This window comes from Stegostoma tigrinum, chromosome 6 (assembly GCF_030684315.1).
Source record: "Stegostoma tigrinum isolate sSteTig4 chromosome 6, sSteTig4.hap1, whole genome shotgun sequence".
NCBI lineage: Eukaryota > Metazoa > Chordata > Chondrichthyes > Orectolobiformes > Stegostomatidae > Stegostoma > Stegostoma tigrinum.
In genome coordinates this window covers 26045978-26068236 of record NC_081359.1, presented here as the reverse complement: position 1 = coordinate 26068236, position 22259 = coordinate 26045978, and the positions used below count along the sequence as shown (strand labels likewise).

General features: G+C 41.8%; 1 protein-coding gene across 2 annotated transcripts in view; it reads left to right on the top strand.

Moving 5' to 3' along the window:
• Nucleotides 1–22259, top strand: part of klf12b (Kruppel like factor 12b) — a 245836-nt gene that overhangs the window by 109466 nt on the left and 114111 nt on the right. For both annotated transcript variants that reach the window (XM_048533326.2, XM_048533325.2), the window contains exon 2: nucleotides 10068–10167. In XM_048533326.2, the coding sequence (XP_048389283.1) occupies nucleotides 10102–10167 (66 nt within the window). In that variant the 5' untranslated portion in view covers nucleotides 10068–10101. The remainder of the gene's footprint in view (nucleotides 1–10067; nucleotides 10168–22259) is intronic.

The window sequence follows — 22259 nt, the reverse complement described above, 5'->3', positions numbered from 1 at the left end:
ATGTTACTGGTACATAATCTTAGAAGTGAAGTTTCTTTGCTAAATATACTGTCCTATGATGGATTGATAAAGCAGTGAAAACATTGCCAAACATCTCAGCATTGTAGATTTCAATTTTCTGTGTCAGATAGGCAGGAATGAGTTGATTTGTATCAGTCAAATTGACCAATCTGCTGCAGACTCCTGTTTTACAGTATCGGTCTATTTTAGGTTTAGCCTTGGAGGGTAAAAGTTCAGATGTTCAGAAAGATGAGCTGCAGATTATACCATAGTCTTCCCAGGAAGTATATAAATAAAATCCATTCACGAATTTTTAATTGGAGTTCAATATAAACCAAAATTGATAACTTCATCTCCTTGCCTGGTGAACGAAAATTGTTGTCTGAAACTGTTGGTCACTACAGCAAAGAGTATCCCAAAGGCCATTGTTCTGAAGAAGGCTCCCGACCAGAAACACCAGCTTTCCTGTTTCTTTGCTGCCTGACCTGCTGTGTTCCTCCAGCTCCACACTGTCATCCCAAAGGTCTTAATTTTTTTGTGGTTTCGGCACCTCAAAGAAATGTAAAACTCTTGAATTGCATTGACTTTGCATTTTGATAATAGCACTAAACACGGGAAAGTAATGTAGATTTTGCCATTTTAACTCTGGGTTCTGACTTGACAAGCATTCAAAGCAAAGGTCAAATTTTGTTTTGGCAATAATATTAGACTGCTGTATCAGTGCTTACAATTATTGAAGAGTAAATTGGACAACAGCTTCAAGTGTGCTGTTAAATGCACAAACTTAGAAGCTGCTGTCTTATTTCTTTCTGCCTGTTCACAAGCCTCTACGGAGATACCTCTATGACCAATTCAGCGTTAAACCATATGGATTTATAAACGTTTTTAATGCAATTGAGCAGTAAATAATCACTGAAGTTATCGGAAAAACTTGGGCCCAGATTTTTGTTTGCATTGGATGAGCAGAGATGGGATCAGTCATTAGTTCCAAACAAGCAGTCTTTTATTAAAAATAAAACTTACACTTCCTATTTTCAGTTTTGGAAGGGTGTGGCCCAGTTGGACAGAGTCCTGTTGGCCACCTGGGAAGAGCAGTGGTGGCTGTTGGTTCCTGTAGTGCGGCAGGCAGAAAGTCTGCCTGGGGATGACACTGCTGTGTTCAAAGCTTATAAATGTATATGAAACAAAAACTCTTACTGTCTCACTTTTTTCATATTTGCTTCATGCCAACTTAGTCTACTTAGTGCCCATTTTTTTTAATCCCCATGGCCCTTGGCACCCATTAAGCACAACTAACCATCCCATTTGAGCCTTCACACCCCAACGAAAATAAGATTAGAATAGGTAAACAGTTGATTTTGACTGGTGCAGACTCAATGGATTGAAGGCCCTTTTCTGTGCCATAGACCCCAACATCCTAAAGGCATGATATAGTTTTCATGATCATCCATGACAACTCTTAAACCCTTGCCTCTCCATGCCAATTCTTCAGGTATCAACCATGGGTCATCCATTGGAAGACATTTTAATACATAAAGTTATGTGCCCATTGATTATATTAATATTGAAAAGAAAATTCTCATTTATACAAAAACATTCAGTACATTTAGATTTTTAAAAATAGCTCCTTGTTTAAACAAATGGTTCCGTGTTAAAAGTTGTTGGAGCTGTCCATTAAAATGTTTGCTTGACGGGCATCTCGTAATGAAAATGAGAGTTTTAGAAGTCAGTCATTGTTATAATTATTTATGTCCACAGGAACACTGAAATAGCCAGCAACTGTTTAACTCCATGCATAATTTTAGACAGTTCCTTGACCATTTTGACAGTTCCTTGACCATTTTGACAGTTCCTTGACCATTTTGATAGCTTTAGGCAGTGTCGGTCCTCATTCCTATCATCAGAAGATTGATCAAAATGATTCTTGACCATGTTATCAAATGGCATTTGCTCAGTAATAGCCTTGCTCTTTAATACTCAGTGTCATGCCCAGTCAGTTCCTGACTTCATTACAGCCTTGATCTAAACATGGATGAAAGAGCTGACCTTCAGAAACAAGGTGACATGATCTGACCTCTAGATCAAGGCAGCATTTGACTTAATGTGGCATCAAGGAGCCCTAGCAAAATTGGAATCAAATGGAACTAGGGGGGCAAAAACCATCGTTGGCCTGAATCACACCTTGGAAGTCAGAGGAATATAGTCATAGTTGCTGGATACTAATCCCCTCAGTTCTAGGACAACTCTGCAGGAGTTCCTCATGGTAGTATCCTAGGCCCAACCATTTTCAGCTACTTCATCAGTGACTTTCCATAATGGTGATTGCACAGTGCAACTCCTCCCAGTATTGAAGCAGTCCATCCTTGGGTTGATCAGTGGCAAGTACCATTTGGTTACATTTCCCCTTAAAGTTTAGTGGCACTGACATTGCAGAGTACCTGACTATTTGTATCCTAGCCGTTACTGTTGACCAGAAACTGAGCCATATGAATGAATACTGTGATAACAAAACCAGGTCCGAAGCGATGAGCAAGTCCTCCCGAATCCCCAAAGTCTGCCATTTACAAAGCACAAGTCAGGAATGTGCAATGGAATACTCACCACTAGCCCAGATGTCTGCACCACCAACAACACTGGAGGAGCTCCAGACTATCCGGTGGGGAGGTGGGACGGTAGACTCTGTAGATGTCAGTAAGTATCACAGTTCCCAGCACCCTACTACAGGGTGCTGGCAGCTCAGTGTTGGACATCTGAATGCAAATCACTATCCAATTGCACAGGAACAATCTGTGCACAGCTGTAGGTGTATAGAATGGAATGACAATCAATTATTACTGACTGCAAAATATGGATTTATTCCGCCTGATCAGCACAAGATTATAATTAATAAGAATTTTAAAGAAAATCCATCTGTGATTTAGTTATTTGAAGGCAATACATAGCAATTAGGTTATTTTTAATTCGAGTGGGAGCTTTGCATACACATGGTCAATGGGGCGGGTTATTCACTGATCTTCCATTTGATACACGAGTTCTTGCATTGTTCCATTGAGTGTGGCAGTTTTAGCACTAGTTTGATATTTGCAGGTTTACTGTTTAGTAATCGAAAGCCCCCCAAAATTGTCAGAAACTGTCTTGATATTGTAAATCTATGTTTATTGGCTTCAGTTAACTTAATTGCTCGATTTACAAAAATTTGACAATTGCTCGATTTACAGGTGGGTATCACTCCCTTCAGTGGAAGAGATTGTTGAAACTTGGAAGTAATTGCTAAGTGTAGGATTGTGAAGCAGCTGCTCAAAATTCTGAGAAGCCAGCTGCATCGGTATGAAGGAACAGAAGCATTGATCTGATCTGTGAATCAGAAAGCAGATTTGAAAATATGCCTGGTTAACACTTCTTGAGTACATCCTGTGTATTTTAGGCCACATTTTTGAATGTGCATCCGATCCCCTCTCCTTGATGTTTTTCAAGGTTGGAAGTTCATAATAGCTGGATCCTGGGATATTATTGTCTCAGTACTGCGCAGAATGACTGTGTTGCATTATAATTGAGATGCCATGTTCTAATTGATTTATTCAATTTGTGTTTGTTATGATGCGTGATTTTTTTTTCTCTATGCATAATCCATGGGGGGGTTATGATCTAAAATGAAAGATTTTCAGATATCCAATATCTTGAAATTAAAAAAAGCAAGCTGGTAACAGAGTACATTTTCCTGGCCCCATTACAGAGACACATTGCTGATTGAACATCAATTTGTGATATATGCTAACACTTTTTAAATCAATTGCTGTTATAATTTAGTTTTGATATGTTGAGCATTCAGGAACACAAATAGAGTTTACTTTAATTATTACAGTTATGGCTTCATGGCTACAGACTTCATTCTTGGGTAGATGTGACTCAGAGGGGGTCTTGTAGCTCAGTGGGTAATATCTCAGTGTCTGAGGCCAAACTGCAAGTTCAAGGCCCACACCTAAGATTTAATGGCTAAGGAAGGTGCATTTGTAAAATGGCCAAACAGCTTGGTTATCAACCTGTAAATCCTTCTAATACATGCCTGTGGAGGAAAGCAAGGGACAGAAACCTGGTCAACCATCTGCAGAAGGCTACAATAAATCACTGCACTGCTGCGCTAGGCGTAATCATGAACTAATACAGAGATCCATGGTCACTAGTGCCCTTTAAAAGTACTCTACCTGGAGAGTGTGAGAGAGCGAGAAACAGAGAGATAGAGATATGACTCAAGATTTTGAAAGATTGTCCCCAGGGCACTCTACCATGATTGGAGTGTCCTCTACTCTCCGTTAGTATCCAGGTTTATTTAATCTACTAAACTTGTTGGCTGTCATCATCTGTCAGAAATTCACGTGCCATGTTACTTTTCAATCATTCAAATTTATCACTGCCAGGTATAAAAATCACTCCTTTTCTATGCAGTGCCATCAGTAATTAGTCTAATCATGGTCTGCATTTTCTTGCCTATGATCTGAGAGTGACATGGTTATTGTAGCCCTGCCAGAATGAAAGCAGAGATTTAAAAGTGATGGACAGGATCCGAATTCCAGGATTCCCGTTTCCATTACGGCACCTTCCATTTTCAGTTGTGCAGATAATTATTGTATGTCCAGTTTGTCCTGAAGAGAGTTCACTTTAAAACTCTCCATTTACAGTGTCCTTACAATGTTGTTGAGTCTGCCTGCCAGTTAGTTTGGTGTGGGTAAGCTGCACATAGATAAATCAGTTGCTTTTCTGTAGTAAGATAATGAAATGGAGGCTGGATGATCACAGCAGGCCCAGCAGCATCTCAGGAGCACAAAAGCTGACGTTTTGGGCCTAGACCCTTCATCAGAGATGCTGCTGGGCCTGCTGTGTTCATCCAGCCTCACATTTCATTATCTTGGATTCTCTAGCATCTGCAGTTCCCATTATCACTGCTTTTCTGTAGTGTCTGCTTTGTAACTTGTAATGTGTTTTACTGTTTTAAATACAGTAACCCACAGAAGTAATTAATTGCTGATGAGTGTTTTTTATTCAATCATAATCACTATCATTACAGTAATGAACAGGTAGTTTGCACTGCAAACTGAACATTGGCATCTCCTAGTCCTGTGCAATTTTCATGGAGTCAGGTCAGTTTCTCCATGACATGGGATTTATAATCCCTAGCAAGTTGTGAATGTCTCTGTCTGTCTGGTTTCAGGAACCATTTGAAAGGTGAGATCAAAAGGTTTTAGTGATATTTTCATGACCAATCGTTCATTTTATGTACTTTAGAGAAGCAATTAACCATACAGGGATGTTAGAATGTGTCAAGCTGTTCTCAAAAAAAAAGCTTTCTTTTAAAAAGTGCTAATTCCCTAATGGTATAAAAGAATTGATCTGCTTCTGGGATAACGGATGTGACTCCATTCCACATTTGTGCGCACAGATACAACCCCCTTCCCACTTTGCAAGTCTAAAATAAAAGCAGAAAATACTGGAATACTGCTCCTCCCTCAACATATGTTACCTCTTCTAACATTTCTGGTGAGGGACTTTTTTTATTAGAACTGACATGACATAGGAATGTCAACAGTTTTTATCAATTAAATTTGTGGAAGAGAGTAACGCATTAGAGTTTGTTGGTTAACTAAGTGTCAAAATATCTTTCCTTATTTGAGACACATTTAACTCTTCTAAGGAACAGGTTGTTGTCTTAAATTTAATATGCCTACAGTTAAATGTTCATCATTACTAATGTTTTTGAGTTATAAATATTTGATGATTCAAGAACCTGTCATTTCAATTGCCACAGAGTTCTCTCGGCCATTCATTGATTCAAAAGTGAATGGGTATATATTTTTAAAATATTTAAAAGTGAAATTTGTTAATTGAAATATTGAAGGGAAGTTTCGTGTTGACTGAGAAATTTGGAGATGCAATCTTAAAATTCCGCAAGATGATGTGGCAGATATATGCCTGAATTATTGTTCCCAAAGTAAATCTTGTGAGGCAATGCAAGTTAAATCATTTTTTTTTCTTCTGGATTTATCTTCCACCCTTCTCTGACCTGAATTCTCAACTATATAAAGGTAGTTCTTGACATTGACCATCAGTGTAAAATTGATGACAAGTCAGGAATTAAATTTCTTCTGATTTTTACTTTCATTGACTTCAGTAGAAATAAAATTTGAAGAAGCAGTAAATGTGCTGCTGATTCCCTAACACCCATTTTACACACTCTCGCAAAGTCAAAATCAATCTGGTAGTCCCTAAATCATGTTCACTCAGCACAGTTCACAAATTGAACAATTAACTTAATTTTAGGTTATTATTGAGTTAAGTAGAGATGTCGCATTTGCAATATTAATAGGTGAGAATTGATTTATTAACTAGAGTAGATATTGAGTTCATAATTATTTTGCAAGGGTAAATTTATATTAATTTTTGTATCTATCAATCAACAAAAATAATTTGTATTTATGTAATGCTTTTAACATCTCAACACACTTAACAGAAGCAATGTCAACAACGTGCTGCCAAGCGACAGAAGGAAGAGAGGTAGACAGATTTTAGGGAAGAATTCTAGAGCATAGGGCCGAGGCATTTGAAGGCATTGAGTGTTTCAAAATTTGGGGATGTCGAGAGGCCAGAGTTGGAAGAGCGCAGGATTTCAGAACACTGATGTGGCTGGAAGAGGTCGCAGAGAAACATGTGTTTTTCCTCAGAGCTGTAAACCTAAATTAGCTACTAGAGTCCACTGGGATGTGGCTTTTTAATGCAGTTATTCAGCAGGGATTGAGCAATGTATTGAGTTAGTACGTTATCCTTTCATTCATGAGACACATAGTCTAATCTAATCTAGCCTGATATGGTTAAAAGCTGAACTCCCCCTCTGTTATAGAGGGAGAGGAACAATTTCCGGGTGTGCCACCCAAGAACTCTTCTTCCTTCCTGTGTTCCAAGACAGAGATTATATCACTGTCCTTGTGAGACGGTGCCCTGGGCTAATAATTCTGACAGCATGAGATCAAGCATCACCGTGACAGATGCTGTATTTGAATTCAGAGCAAATCTGAAGTACAAGGTTGGCATTAACAGACGTCACTAGTCAGATTGTTGCAAACAAAAAAAGCCACTGGTTAACTCACAGAAATAAACCTGAACCTTCCTGGTCTGGTCTCCTAAGTAACTCCAATTCTAACCAGAGTGCTCTAACTGCACTCTAAGGTGACTGAGTGAGTAAAGGACACCGTTGTGTCAACTTTGTGGTGGGTAAGAAGTGCTAACCTTGTCAGTGTCCACCACATCCCAAGAGTAAATGAATTAAACTAATGGAGGACTACTAGGATGAATCAATAGGGTTCATCAATAATGCAGAGGTAAAAAAACAAAGCTGAGTGTAAACATGGTCTAAAATGTAAAAATGATGTTTGTGTTCTCCCATGTGACATGTTCCTAATCAAGTCAGTATCGTGGTGGTGGTGGTGGTGGGGGGGGGGGGGGGGGGGGGGGGGGGAGTTGGTGGTTGGGGGCGGCGTGGCAGTTGGTGGTGGTGGGGGGGCAGGTGGCGTTGGTGGTGGTGGTATGTAGGGTGAAGAACAGATCCTGACCAAATGGGAGACTTTGTTCCTTAAGGCTGGTGAGACACTTAGTGGTAAACATGACTTGGTGTGCAAGTATGTTAGTTGCCTATACTTCAGCATAGTTGATTCACAGTATGACAAGCTAATTATGAAAGCATTCCAGTTTTATCGGACTTTCTTCCCCCATGACACTGCTGGAATGTGTATGCAAAAGGGGAAATGTTCATGTACACAACAGGTAGCAATCGGTGAAATTGGTAACTTGTCCTGCACGCTGGAAAACTGAGTATTTTATCGGAAAATGCAAATGGAAAACTGATTTGGAAGATCAATAGATGAGAACATTTGGTTAAAGTCTGAGGGAGGATATAACAGCTCCGTGTTGTCATCTTGAAAACCCCCTGGCCCAGCTCTGCCCCCTTGAGGATTGGTTAACCAGTAGAAGAAGGGAAATCAGGATCAGGATGGAAACCTGTAATTAGTGGAGAGCCACAGGGATCACTGCTAATATTTATTTAGTTATTTACAAAACATTAGTGATTTGGTGACTGTGCAAACATGGACGAATGCACTAAGAACCTGCAGAGGGATAGAGACAGGTTGAGTAAGTGGGCAAAAAATGGGCGGATGGAATATAATGTGGGGAAGTGTACACTTGAGCAGAAAGAATAGATGAGCTGAACATCTTTAAATGGCGAAAGACTGCAGGAAACTATGGAATAGAGGGATTTGGAAATCCCTGTGCATGAACCACAGAGAGCTAGCATCCAACTTCATCAGGTAATCGGGAAGGCAAATGGAATATTGACTTTTACATCAAAGGGAATGGCACATGAAAGCAGGGAGAGTTCCCTAAAGCCCATACAAGGGACTAGTCAGACTACAGCTGGAATATTGTAAATGGTTTTGGTTGCTGTATCTTGTTAAATAAAAGATATGCTGGCATTAAAACTAGAGATAGTTCACTAGGCTGATCTTGGGTGTGGAGGGACGGTCTTATAAGGAGAGGTTGAGTGTGTGCTCCTTGGAATATTTTAAAAAAAGTCCAGTTATAGAAACATACAAAGTTATTTTGAGACTTCACCGGGTAGGGGCCGTTTCCTCTATGGGAATGTCTAGGACTGGAGACCATTATCTCAAAAGAATGGATGCTTGTTTAAGACAGCAATTTCTCCTGAGTAGTGAATCTGGGGAATTATTTACAGCAACACGCCAACGAGGCTGGATCATTAAGTTTGCTCAAGGCTTAGATTTTTAAACAATAAGGGAATTGAAGGTTATCTGAACAGTCAAAAAGATAGTTGAAAATTATCAGGTCAGCCATGATCTCATTGAATGGTGGAGCGGACTTGATGGGCTGAATGGCCAACTTCTATATTTTCTGGCTTCATGGTTTATTCACGGGCAAGAAGGGTATTCAGGCAGTGCAGGTATTTGGGTTTCTACTGTTGTCATTATCAAACCATGATCGTCTCACCAGACCATAGGGCTACTCTGTCCTTGGAGACAGCCAACTCGTGATTTAACCTGAGGGCCACCATAGCTCAGGGGAGGGGAGAGGTTGGGAACAAGAGTCCTTCATGGTAACCTCAGCTGGAGCAGGGATCAAACACACACTGATAGCATCCCCATCATACTACTTCACAAACCAATCATCCAGCCAACTGAGCCAAAGCGTACCCAGTTTCTGCTGTACTGTGATTGTTGAATAGCAAAGAAAGCAGATCCAAAGTAAATACAATGCAGTTTAAAATCATGACATGGGTGAAGTTGACGTGAGACCTTGGACTGAAAAACAGTGTATAAACTTGACTTTGCATCACTCAATGAAAAGCTGTTATTCAATGCCCCCTTTTCTGGGATCATTGAAGTGATGAATGTAATGATCACAATGAGTTTTGAAATACTTGTTATGAAAGCAGTTATGATAGGGTGGTGAGGATAAAAACACCACCACTGGTGTATGACTTTTCCTTTCTGACAGTTCATTAATCATGCATTTCTCAAATCTCTTCCCTGCTCGTAACCCGTTCCACTTCTGCATGACATGGACATCCTTATGTGAAGCAGCTGCTTTCTCATTGAGCAATGCTTCCTCAAGGGGGCTCAGTTCCATCCGTTCATCGTTCAATGTCTGTCAGTAATGTAGCCTGTGGCATTTTCACTTCATGTATCCCTGGCTGAATTCTGAAAGAGAGCTTGCATTTCAAACAAAACAGGATGAGGACAAGGTCCTCTTGGGTCTCCGAACAAGAAGTACACAGTCACTCGGAGGCCTGCCCCAGAACACCAACTTATTGAAGCCTATCGAAAAATCTGGTACCGTAAGCTCGAAATCCAATGTTGCAACAATCTTAATAGTTCAAGTTGCATGCTTGCAGTAACTCGCATTTGTTTTAGTAATTTCAGCTAGCGTAGAGGGGGTGGTGGTACAAGGGTCAGAAGTACTACTAAAATGGCCCTCTCATACATGCCTATTTTTCACTTTCTCTGCAGTGTTTGAACAGCGAAGACACCTTTTGAGAACATAATGCTAATGCTTGATGGGATGCCGATGGCAAGAGTCAAACCAGAGCTTCTGGAATCTGAGCGAGTGGTAAGCCGAGGTTTCCAGACAATTCCCTTTTTCCCCCGATAGCGATAATTATTTCCAGACCTTTCTAAAGCCAGTCTCCTATCAGCCTGCTCAACAATATTCACATCCATGTTCAACCCCTCCCCCATTCCTGTTGATGTATAGCCTGACATCCAGGGAACACGTAGCTGTAGTGTGACATGATACCACTGCACTGGAAAGTTGAGAAAATTCCATTAGTGCAATAAGTCTTTGAATTGACTGGGGTACACTTATGGGCATTTTCCAGCCTCCCTAAAATATAGGATTAATAAGTTTTATACTGTGTTCAAAAGTGTTGCAGATAGCTCACTGGAAAGTAATTCACTCTTTCACCTGATTGAATGCAAATTTATAAAAATAACTAAGGAGTGGTAACTGATGAAAATACAGCACATATTTGAAAAAGAGAAAACCTTAAGTCAGGACGTTTTTTCTTCTACCATGGAGCTAGTAATTAATATTGTATCAGAAATAATGGGAACTGCAGATGGTGGAGAATCCAAGATAACAAAGTGTGAAGCTGGATGAACACAGCAGGCCAAGCTGCATCTCAGGAGCACAAAAGCTGACGTTTCAGGCCTAGACCCTGGAGAGGGTTCTGGAATAAATAGGGAGAGAAGGGGAGGCGGACCGAAGATGGAGAGAAAAGAAGATAGGTGGGGAGGTAGGGAGGGGAAAGGTCAGTCCAGGGAAGACGGACAGGTCAAGGAGGTGGGATGAGGTTAGCAGGTAGGAAATGGAGGTGCAGCTTGAGGTGGGAGGAAGGGATGGGTGAGAACAGGTTAGGGAAGTGGGCACAAGCTGGGCTGGTTTTGGGATGTAGTGGGGGCAGGGGAGATTTTGAAGCTTGTGAAGTCCACATTGATACCATTCGGCTGCAGGGTTCCCAAGCGGAATATGAGTTGCTGTTCTTGCAACCTTTGGGTGGCATCCTTGTGGCACTGCAGGGGCCCATGATAGACATGTCGTCTGAGGAATGGGAGGGGGAGTTAAAATGGTTCGCAACTGGGAGGTGCAATTGTTTATTGCGAACCAAGTGGAGGTGTTCTGCAAAGCGGTCCCCGAGCCTCCGCTTGGTTTCCCCAATGTAGCGGAAGCCACACTGGGTACAACGGATACAGTATACTACATTGGCAGATGTGCAGGTGAACATCTGCTTAATTTGGAAAGTCATCTTGGGGCCTGAGATGGGGGTGAGGGAGTAGGTGTGGGGGCAAGTGTAGCACTTCCTGCGGTTGCAGGGTGTGGTGGGGTTGGAGGCGAGTGTGGAGCGGACAAGGGAATCACGGAGAGAGTGGTCTCGCCGGAAGGCAGACAAGGGTGGGGATGGAAATGTGGCTTGGGTGGTGGGGTCGGATTGTAGATGGCGGAAGTGTCGGCGGATGATGCGTTTTATCCGGAGGTTGGTGGGGTGGTGTGTGAGAACGAGGGGGATCCTCTTGGGATGGTTGTGGCAGGTGCGGGGTGTGAGGGATGTGTTGTGGGAAATGCGGGAGACGCAGTCAAGGGCATTCTGGACCACTGCGGGGGGAAAGTTGCAGTCCTTGGAAAAACGTGGACATCTGGGATATGCGGGAGTGGATTCCTGGGAGCAGATGCAGTGGAGGCGGAGGAATTGGGAATAGGGGATGGTAATTTTGAAGGAGTGTGGGTGGAAAGTGGTGAATTCTAGATAGCTGTGGGAGTCGGTGGGCTTGAAATGGATATCAGTCTCTTTCGATTCCTCCCACTTCCTTTGGACAAAGGCCATGGGTACCCGCATGGGCCTAAGCTATGCCTGCCTCTTTGTAGGTTACGTGGAACAGTCCCTCTTCCGCACCTACACAGGCCCCAAACCCCACCTCTTCCTCCGTTACATTGATGACTGTATCGGCAACACCTCTTGCTCCCCAGAGGAGCTCGAACAGTTCATCCACTTCACCTACACCTTCCACCCCAACCTCAAGTTCACCTGGGCCATCTCCAAAACGTCCCTCACCTTCCTGGACCTCAGTCTCCATCTCAGGTAGAAACTGATGTCCATTTCAAGCCCACTGACTCCCACAGCTACCTAGATTACACCTCCTCCCACCCACCCACCCTCCTGCAGAAATTCCATCCCCTATTCCCAATTCCTCCGCCTCCCGCCGCATCTGCTCCCAGGATGAGGCATTCCACTCCCACACATCCCAGATGTCCATGTTCTTCAAGGACCACAACTTCCCACCCGCAGTGGTTGAGAACGTCCTTGACCACATCTCCCGCACTTCCCGCAACACATCCCTCACACCCCGCCCCCGCCGCAACCTCGTTCTCACACACCACCCCACCAACCTCCGGATACAACGCATCATCCTCTGAGACTTCCGCCATTTACAATCCAACCCCACCACCCAAGCCATTTTTCCATCCCCACCCTTGTCTGCCTTCCAGAGAGACCACTCTCTCCGTGACCAACTTGTCTGCTCCACACTCCACTCCAACTCCACCACACTCGGCACCTTCCCCTGCAACCGCAGGAAATGCTACACTTGCCCCCACACCTCCTCCCTCACCCCCATCCCAGGCCCCAAGATGACTTTCCATATTAAGCAGGTGTTCACCTGCACATCTGCCAATGTGGTATACTGTATCCATTGTATCCGTGTGGCTTCCTCTACATTGGGGAAACCAAGCAGAGACTTGGGGACCGCTTTGCAGAACACCTCCGCTTGGTTCGCAATAAACAACTGCACCTCCCTGTTGCAAACCATTTTAACTCCTCCTCCCATTCCTCAGCCGACATGTCCATCATGGGCCTCCTGCAGTGCCATTATGATACCACCCGAAGGTTGCAAGAACAGCAACTCATATTCCGCTTGGGAACCCTGCAACCCAATGGTATCAATGTGGACTTCACAAGCTTCAAAATCTCCCTTCCCCCACTGCATCCCAAAACCAGCACAGCCTGTCCCCGCCGCCCTAACCTGTTCTTCCTCTCACCCGTCCCTTCTCCCACCTCAAGCTGCACCTCCATTTCCTACCTACTAACCTCATCCCGCCCCCTTGACCTATCCGTCTTCCCTGGACTGACCTATCCCCTCCCTACCTCCCCACCTACACTCTCCTCTCCACCTATCTTCTTTTCTCTCCATCTTTGGTCCGCCTCCCCCTCTCTCCCTATTTATTTCAGAACCCTCTCCCCATCCCCCTTTCTGAAGGGTTTAAGCCCGAAACGTCAGCTTTTGTGCTCCTGAGATGCTGCTTGGGCTGCTGTGTTCGTCCAGCTTCACACTTTGTTATCTAGTAATTAATATTGATGTATGCCAATCTGAAAATGTTCCTTTGCCGCAGCAGTTAACATTTTACTTGCTCCATTAATTCTGATCTCTTAAGTATGATTTGCATTACCATTGGTGACAGTGCCTGCAGCCGCCAACTCTTTAATCTCTGGAATTCTCTTCAAAATCTATTCGCCCTTCTAACTCTTTTCCATCCCTTAAGACAATACTTTAGACCACCTCTCTGATGAAGATGTTGGTGACTCACTTTAATATTTCCTAATATGGCTCGATGTCAAGTTTCGTTGGATAATTGTTCCTTGGAATTGCTTTGGAATCTTTTACTATCTTAAATGTGCTTTATAAATGCAAGTTGCGTTTTTATGGTTGATACATTTCTTTATCAGCATTTCAAGTGAAAGCTGTGGGGGGAAGAAAGCCGTATCTGAACAATGGGCTATTATATTTTGCATTATGCAGTTCCATGCTGGTGTTATAGAACAGCATATCTCTTTGTGTTAGTACAATAACCAGAAAATTTACTGAAATATTATCTTGTCGCATGCAATAATGTATGTGCTAACATTTACTGCCTTTGCAAAAATAAATTAATATTTATTGAACACCATAATTAGTAGGCTCACAAAAAATCCACATGACCAAAATCTTAACATGCATATCAAACAAGCTCCTGCTATTGTTATAGGTTAGTGTTGGAGTTTTAATGCTCAACATCTTAGTTATATGGCAGTTTTAATGTAATAAGTCATCCAAGGCATTTTGCAGTAGCATCATCAAACAAGATTAGGTGTTGTGCCACAAATACCTATTAGGACTATTATTAAAACCCTTAGTCAAAAAGATAGGTTTTAGGGAACATCAAAATGGTGAAGAGAAAAATAGAGAGGCAGAGAGCTTCGGGGAACAAATGCCTGGAGTTGGATGTTGGACAGCTGAATGCATATTCATCAGCCGTGAGCAAATTCCAAAGTTCACGACACCAGGTTATAGTCCAACAGGTTTATTTGAAATCACCAAGCTTCTGAAGTGCTGCTCTTTCATGTGTCGTGTGACTTCTGACTTTGTTCGGTCAGGTCTAACACTGGCACTTCCATATCATTATGGATATGCAGGATTTCAGAATAGAGGAAACTTGAATATCTCAGAGGCTTACAGAGCTAAATGAGTTAGAGTTGGGGAGGAAGGTATGGCATGGAGAGATGTGAACTCAAATTTTAAAATCAAGGCATGGCTGATCTGGCTCACACAAGTGAATGAAAGGACTATGTTATGTCATAAGAAAAATCAGAATTAATATTTTGAGGTGCTTCTTTTAAAACCTGGCAAAGATAATGTCATGATAATAAAATGTGAGGCTGGATGAACACAGCAGGCCAAGCAGCATCTCAGGAGCACAAAAGCTGACGTTTCGGGCCTAGACCCTTCATCAGAGAGGGGGATGGGGGGAGGGAACTGGAATAAATAGGGAGAGAGGGGGAGGCGGACCGAAGATGGAGAGTAAAGAAGATAGGTGGAGAGGGTGTAGGTGGGGAGGTAGGGAGGGGATAGGTCAGTCCAGGGAAGACGGACAGGTCAAGGAGGTGGGATGAGGTTAGTAGGTAGCTGGGGGTGCGGCTTGGGGTGAGAGGAAGAACCGGTTAGGGAGGCAGAGACAGGTTGGACTAGTTTTGGGATGCAGTGGGTGGGGGGGGAAGAGCTGGGCTGGTTGTGTGGTGCAGTGGGGGGAGGGGATGAACTGGGCTGGTTTAGGGATGCAGTAGGGGAAGGGGAGATTTTGAAACTGGTGAAGTCCACATTGATACCATATGGCTGCAGGGTTCCCAGGCGGAATATGAGTTGCTGTTCCTGCAACCTTCGGGTGGCATCATTGTGGCAGTGCAGGAGGCCCATGATGGACATGTCATCAAGAGAATGGGAGGGGGAGTGGAACTGGTTTGCGACTGGGAGGTGCAGTTGTTTGTTGCGAACTGAGCGGAGGTGTTCTGCAAAGCGGTCCCCAAGCTTCCGCTTGGTTTCCCCAATGTAGAGGAAGCCGCACCGGGTACAGTGGATGCAGTATACCACAAACAACTGCACCTCCCAGTCGCAAACCATTTCCACTCCCCCTCCCATTCTCTTGATGACATGTCCATCATGGGCCTCCTGCACTGCCACAATGATGCCACCCGAAGGTTGCAGGAACAGCAACTCATATTCCGCCTGAGAACCCTGCAGCCATATGGTATCAATGTGGACTTCACCAGTTTCAAAATCTCCCCTTCCCCTACTGCATCCCTAAACCAGCCCAGTTCATCCCCTCCCCCCACTGCACCACACAACCAGCCCAGCTCTTCCCCCCCCCCCACCACTGCATCCCAAAACCAGTCCAACCTGTCTCTGCCTCCCTAACCGGTTCTTCCTCTCACCCATCCCTTCCTCCCACCCCAAGCCGCACCCCCAGCTACCTACTAACCTCATCCCACCCCCTTGACCTGTCCGTCTTCCCTGGACTGACCTATCCCCTCCCTACCTCCCCACCTACACCCTCTCCACCTATCTTCTTTACTCTCCATCTTCGGTCCGCCTCCCCCTCTCTCCCTATTTATTCCAGTTCCCTCCCCCCATCGCCCTCTCTGATGATGGGTCTAGGCCCGAAACGTCAGCTTTTGTGCTCCTGAGATGCTGCTTGGCCTGCTGTGTTCATCCAGCCTCACATTTTATTATCTTGGAATCTCCAGCATCTGCAGTTCCCATTATCAAAGATAATGTCATGCATGAGTTCTGGAATGCTAAAATCAATGGAGACTGCAGACAAAAAATTTCCAATTGAAAGTGCTATCAGACCATGTGGTTTCATTCTGCTTACGTTAAAGGCCACTGTCTCTTTAGAAGAGGGGCAGGAATATTTGCAAAATATTTCTGGGTCCAACTGACCACATATAGGTGTATAATTTTAATATCATTCAAATGAGTACTTTGGATATTTATTGACACTTAAAAGCATTTTTAAAACATGTACCACAGAGATAAACATCAGTTGATGGAGGATTAAAGTGAAAATCTGTGTGAATGGAAAGTATGAGTCATGGTGTTAGCATTGGTTTTTCAATTCTGTCAAATTTTTGTTCTCATAAATAAACAGCAGACGATTTTTTTTAATGTGTAAGTTATTATTTTTGGTCTCCCTTCTGTGGGGAAAGTATGGTCGCATTTATGACAGAACGATGATTCTATTTCCGTTTTATTAATTAAAGCCGTGCTTCCCTCTAACACTGACTGTTCTACAAAGGTAGGGATAACCCTACCAATGATCAAATAAAGGCAATGCTTAGCAAGTCAAATATGCGTCAAGATATCTCTTCATAAAAATAGAAGGTAAATATGATTAGATTGACTGACTGGATTCTGTTGTTTGCCAGTTCGTATCTAAGTGTTCCCCATTTAATGTTTTGTTTTTATGGTGCATCCACATTAACACCTGTCCAAAAAGTGACATACTTTGACATATTTATATTCAAAGCTATTCTCAGAACAATAATGATTTGAATTTTGGAACCGTTAGCAGTTAACAAATGTTGGGTGGTGCTAACATACCGTTGACTAAGTCTGCTTCGGTGCTCAAGTTCTGAGATTTTGAGGTTGTTAATCTATGGAATTTTCTACATTAGAACCTTCTGGCAGTTATTATCATTGAATGTGCTTAAGGTTCAATTAAATGGGATTTTAATCTGCAAGGCAGTCAGGAGTAATGGAGAACAGACAGGAAAATGTATTGAGGCTACCATCTGACCAAAACATAATCACGTGGAGTGGTAAATGGCCTGGGGCATCAAATGGCATAGTCTTTTCCCTTTTTGTAATATTTTTATGTTCTTAACCAAATGGTAAAAAGATTTTCAATATGTTTACACTATTATGTTGTATTTACAGCACAAGATATCAGCCTGATACGCATCCACTGTATTTCAACATACCTTCCAATTTGTTGTTCTTTCATGTATTTATCAAGCTTCCCTCTAAGTGCATCTATTAACCTCAACTTCTCCATACAGTAATAAATTCCACTTTCTCGCCGCTAGCTGAATATTAATTTCTGCTGAACATCCAGTGGACTTATTAGTGACTTGCCTATTTATAATGGCTTGTACATCTATATTGTTGGACATTATATTCTGTGAAATCCCTCTACAGAGAAAAAGAAATTACATTACCTTTATCTGCTTTCTCTTGTCAATAGGAAACATCCCAAGCCTGTTGAGTCTTCGGTCATTTCCAATCTGTTGTTTCTGGTATCATCCTTGTAAATCACTTTTGCACTTTATCCAGTGCCTCTATATTGATGTTGTTGTATAATTTCTGTAAGCTCTTACTTCTATTTGAAGCTGATTTTTAACTCCTTTATGGGATGTGTGTGTGTTGCTGGCATGCCCAGTGCTAATTGATTGTGAAGCTGTGTGCACCATTATGTTAAATTGTATTGTGATACTCATATCCCATGAATGAAGAAGAGCAGAAATGCACAGTGCTCTAAGTACGATCTAACTATATTCATAAAATGGCATGTGACTTGTAGGGTGCACATTTGGGAGCTGAGCATGTAACCTGTTGAGCCTCGCTGACTAAGAGTGACATCTGTAGCAAACACCATGAACTCCAATTGATGTTTTCCCATAGAAGCAAGCTTTCAATGGAAATCATTACAGGCATTTCTTATACAGAAAATACCATTATATTGACATGTTTAATCATTTTTGCAGAGTTTGTCATGCTTTAATTCTTTTTCCAGCCCCCAGTGCCTAACAAAGTGGTGAACCCAAGATGCCATCACAAAATTTGTGAAAAATGGTTTGACTATTTTTCTTTCTTTTAGTTCTTCACGTTTTTGGTCTCTCAAATGGCCCAAATTTTGATGCTTGCATTAATTTTCTAGAGTCCAGGAAGCAAACTCTATCGAAATTTCAGAAACAGTACAAGTTGTCATTTTCTCTGTGAAGTTAGCAATATGATCTGCACTGGTTTTAATAAATTTTGACAAAAGCATTTTCATTTGTTTGAAAACAGTTCCTACGGAAGTGGAGAGGGGTCTGTTTGCATTCAGCGGAGAAGTGTTGAAGTTCTGGGTGTTAACTTTTGTTGAGGACGTAGCTCTGCCAAAGTTTGAAATGTGGTCTGTTTCTCTCTTCTTAGGATGGGTGGGCCTCATTTGTGTTTCCATTATTTCCAACTTTAATTTCAATACATTTCAGTATCTGTTTTTTGCCTGCTTTTTCGTTCTCTGGTGTATTTTCATTTTCATATTTTCACTCATTTAAGCTTTCAATAAGACCAAATACAGGATGGTCTGTAATAAACCTCATCAGGAATTCGGGAAAAACTCTTGTCAGAAATTTGGATTGAATTTACTGCCCCACCAGACAGGTTTGGTGGTGGGACAGATTTAATTAGAGTCTTAGAGCATGGAAATAGACCCCTCAGTCCAACTAGTCCATAATCCCAAACTCACCTAGTTCCAAATGCCTCCAAACATTTCTTATTCATGTACTTATCTAAATGTCTCAAACAACGTAACTATACCCGAATCTGCCACTCCTTTGGAAGTTACTTCCACACATGAACTACATTGTTTTAAAAAAAATTCCCTTAATGTCTTTTTGAAGTCTTTCTCCTCTTACTGTAAAAATATAGCCACTAGTCTTCCAGTCCCCCACCCTAGGTTAAATTTACCTGCCATTCATCTTATCTATACCCCTCAATATTTAAACTTCTGTAGAGTTAACCTGCTCTGCTGCTTTGGGGGGAACTAACAGTCCCAGCTTCTTCTTATAACTCAAACCCTCCATTCCCAGCAACAACTGTTAAATCTCTTCTGAGCCCTCTCAAGCTTAATAATATCCTTCCTGTGGCAGGGAGACCAGAACTGGACACAGTACTCCAAAAGAAGTTGGGATTGTGGTTGTAGCAGAAAACAGGTTTCAGCCAGGATTAATACTTAGCGAGACGGTGCTGTGTGTGCAAACACACTTCCACACAATTAAGTTCAGGTGGGAAGATTCATTGATACTTCCTGTCCTGACAATAATTCCCTATTAAAAATTGTAATTAATGTTTTACTGGCATTATAATTTATTGACCTCCACCACTGCTGCTGCTTTTCATTCAGTAACAAACAGGAGAGTCATGATGTGATGACCCTGAAAAGTGAGCCACGTCCTGTTTGTTTATAGGCACCAGGAAAGAGGAGACAGATCGACCAACCTGGAATCAGGAAGGCAACAGAGCAGTAGGGGGAAAGCACTGAGGGTCACCTGACCTGCTGTTGCCTCTAACCTACTTCCTGCCCCATGTTCCCCAACGCACATTTTGCCGTTATTCATCTTTTGATCTAGGGTCTCTTCAGCCCTGGTCCGCTCCTCATGGTTGCATTCCCTCCAGCGGCTACCATCCTCGGTTGCACAATGAGAGCTATTAGATACTGAGAGGCCAGAAGCTCTTGAGTTGCAGTTCCTTCCCAGTATCCCTAATCTTGGAGCAAGCCCAATATTTGCCACTCAATGTAATGGACTTCCACCAACACTGATTACGTGAGAGTCTGGTCATGTTCCCAACTGCTTGGTGAGATCCCCCATTACAAACACTTGTTTCACCATTTGCGTGACAACCTGTACCTCAGTTGGTAGCACTTCTGGTCTCTGTCCCGTTCTAGAACTTGACACAAAACTTAGTACTAAATGTGTGCTGCGCTGACTGAAGAGATAATAAATTGAGGACAAGCCTGCTCTCCCAGGAAAGTAAACTATTCTCAAATGCAGTTTTGGAGACGGGAACGTGACTGTTGTCTGATGGTATGGCCGATATTTATTCCTCAATGAACATTGCCAACACAAGATTATTTTAGTTTTATTATATTGCTGTTATTATATGTGTGCATAAATTGGCTGGTCTGGTTCCTACATTACAGCAGTGATGACTCTTCAGAAATACTTCATTTGCTGTAAAGCACTTTGAACCATCTGATCATTATGAAAGGTGCTGTAAAAATGCGTGTTTTTTTGTTTCGTGTAGAGAGTTGTTAGAATGTGAAAACCAGTACCACCAGGAACAGTTGAAATAGATATCATGGATGCTTTTAAGGGGGAGCTGAATAAACACACAAGGGAAAAAGAATTTGACAAAGTAAGATATAAGACTAAATTACTTGTTCCTGTACTGTACATTCTGTAATTCTATATAATACTTGCAGATGATTCAAACTTTAACTTGATGATCAAAATATTTTCTTTTGCCTTTAATTCTTTCACCATAATAAGGAGTTTCTTTGCCTTTCACTTCTCAATCCTTTCTACCCAAAGTGTAAATATGCCTTCTTTGCAAAGTGACTTGTGTATATGCAGTAATTTGTTTTCTGTATGCCAACATGTCTATATTTGTGTTAATAATTATTGATGGATATGAGTGAATTCGCACTGGTAATCTCATCATAGGATTCAGATGGCTTCCTATTCCTTTAGTCACGACTAAATATGCTGCAACATAAAAGCAATGATACCAGTAAATTGAACATTTTCCTGACAGCCATGTTTTCTGCACCATTGCTCCACTGTTCATGCTGGCAATTAGAATAGAGGAAAAAAAAAACTTTGTATTTGTATAGTGCCTTCCAAGACCACAGAGCATTCCCAAGTACTCTTGTTATTTAGGAAATGCAGAGCTAATTTATAGCATCCACAAAATGTGTTGAGATAACGAGTCGGCAGTTTTTTTTATTGAGGTATGATTAGTGATCATGACACTGGAGTACCTGAACCCCATCACTTGCTTTTTTTGAAGCAGTATGGTAGGATCTTTTACATCTTCCGGAGTGTGTGCATGGTCCTTTGATTAACATCTCATCCAAGGACAGTATCTTCAATGGTACTGAATTCCTTCAGTACTGCATTGGCCGGTCAGTCTAGATTGTTCTGCTCAAGCCCTCAAGCAAGCTGATGGAAGCATGATTACTAACAAATGAGCCACAAACAACACCAGCTTAATGCAAGAAGTGTTAGGTTGGCTGCAGTTTATAGGTTGTCTATGTTTAACTTATTAAAAAATTTTATGATTGTACCCTTACTTATTGCTTTGTACAAGAATAGTCAAGTGTTCTAAAGTCATTTCTTGCCAATATCAAGATAACCTATTGACAAACCTGGGAGTAATCTCTCAGAATCGTCAAACACCACAATAGTCGCTTCTCAAAGTGCTATTATCAAAGCATTACAGTTAAGAAGTTGAGTGGCAACTTCAAGTAAAAGAAATTAAAATGTATTTTACCTGTACATTTTTACTTCTTTTTGGAATATTCAATCCATTCTGCACAAAATCCCAGTTTGGGGATTTGCAACTCCATTTTTGAATTCATTAAATATACAGAAGAAAGACAAACATAAGCCACTGTCATTATCAGTCTAATTCAAACAATAGCATGTCATGTGACCCCTATTTTAAAGCATACGAACAACCTCTGATACTGATCTGCTTTTCAAAAAATTCTTTTATCATCATTGTGTTATAAATACATATGCACAAAACAATAATTTATTGTCACAAGTGTTCAGAGTGTGAATGAATGCAGGGACCATTGATTTAAAATATCTCGACCTTTTTCCTCAAGCACTACAGCTACTAATTCTAAAAAGAATCAGTATTAATTCTGATATAACCATTAATTTGGAGAAAACCGTATTAGCGATCAGTGTTGGACTGGAAAAAAATGACTAGACTGGTTGAGCAAAATAATTGACACTCAGAATTGGATGGTTGCTTCTAAGCGTACAATAACAGATAAATGAACAT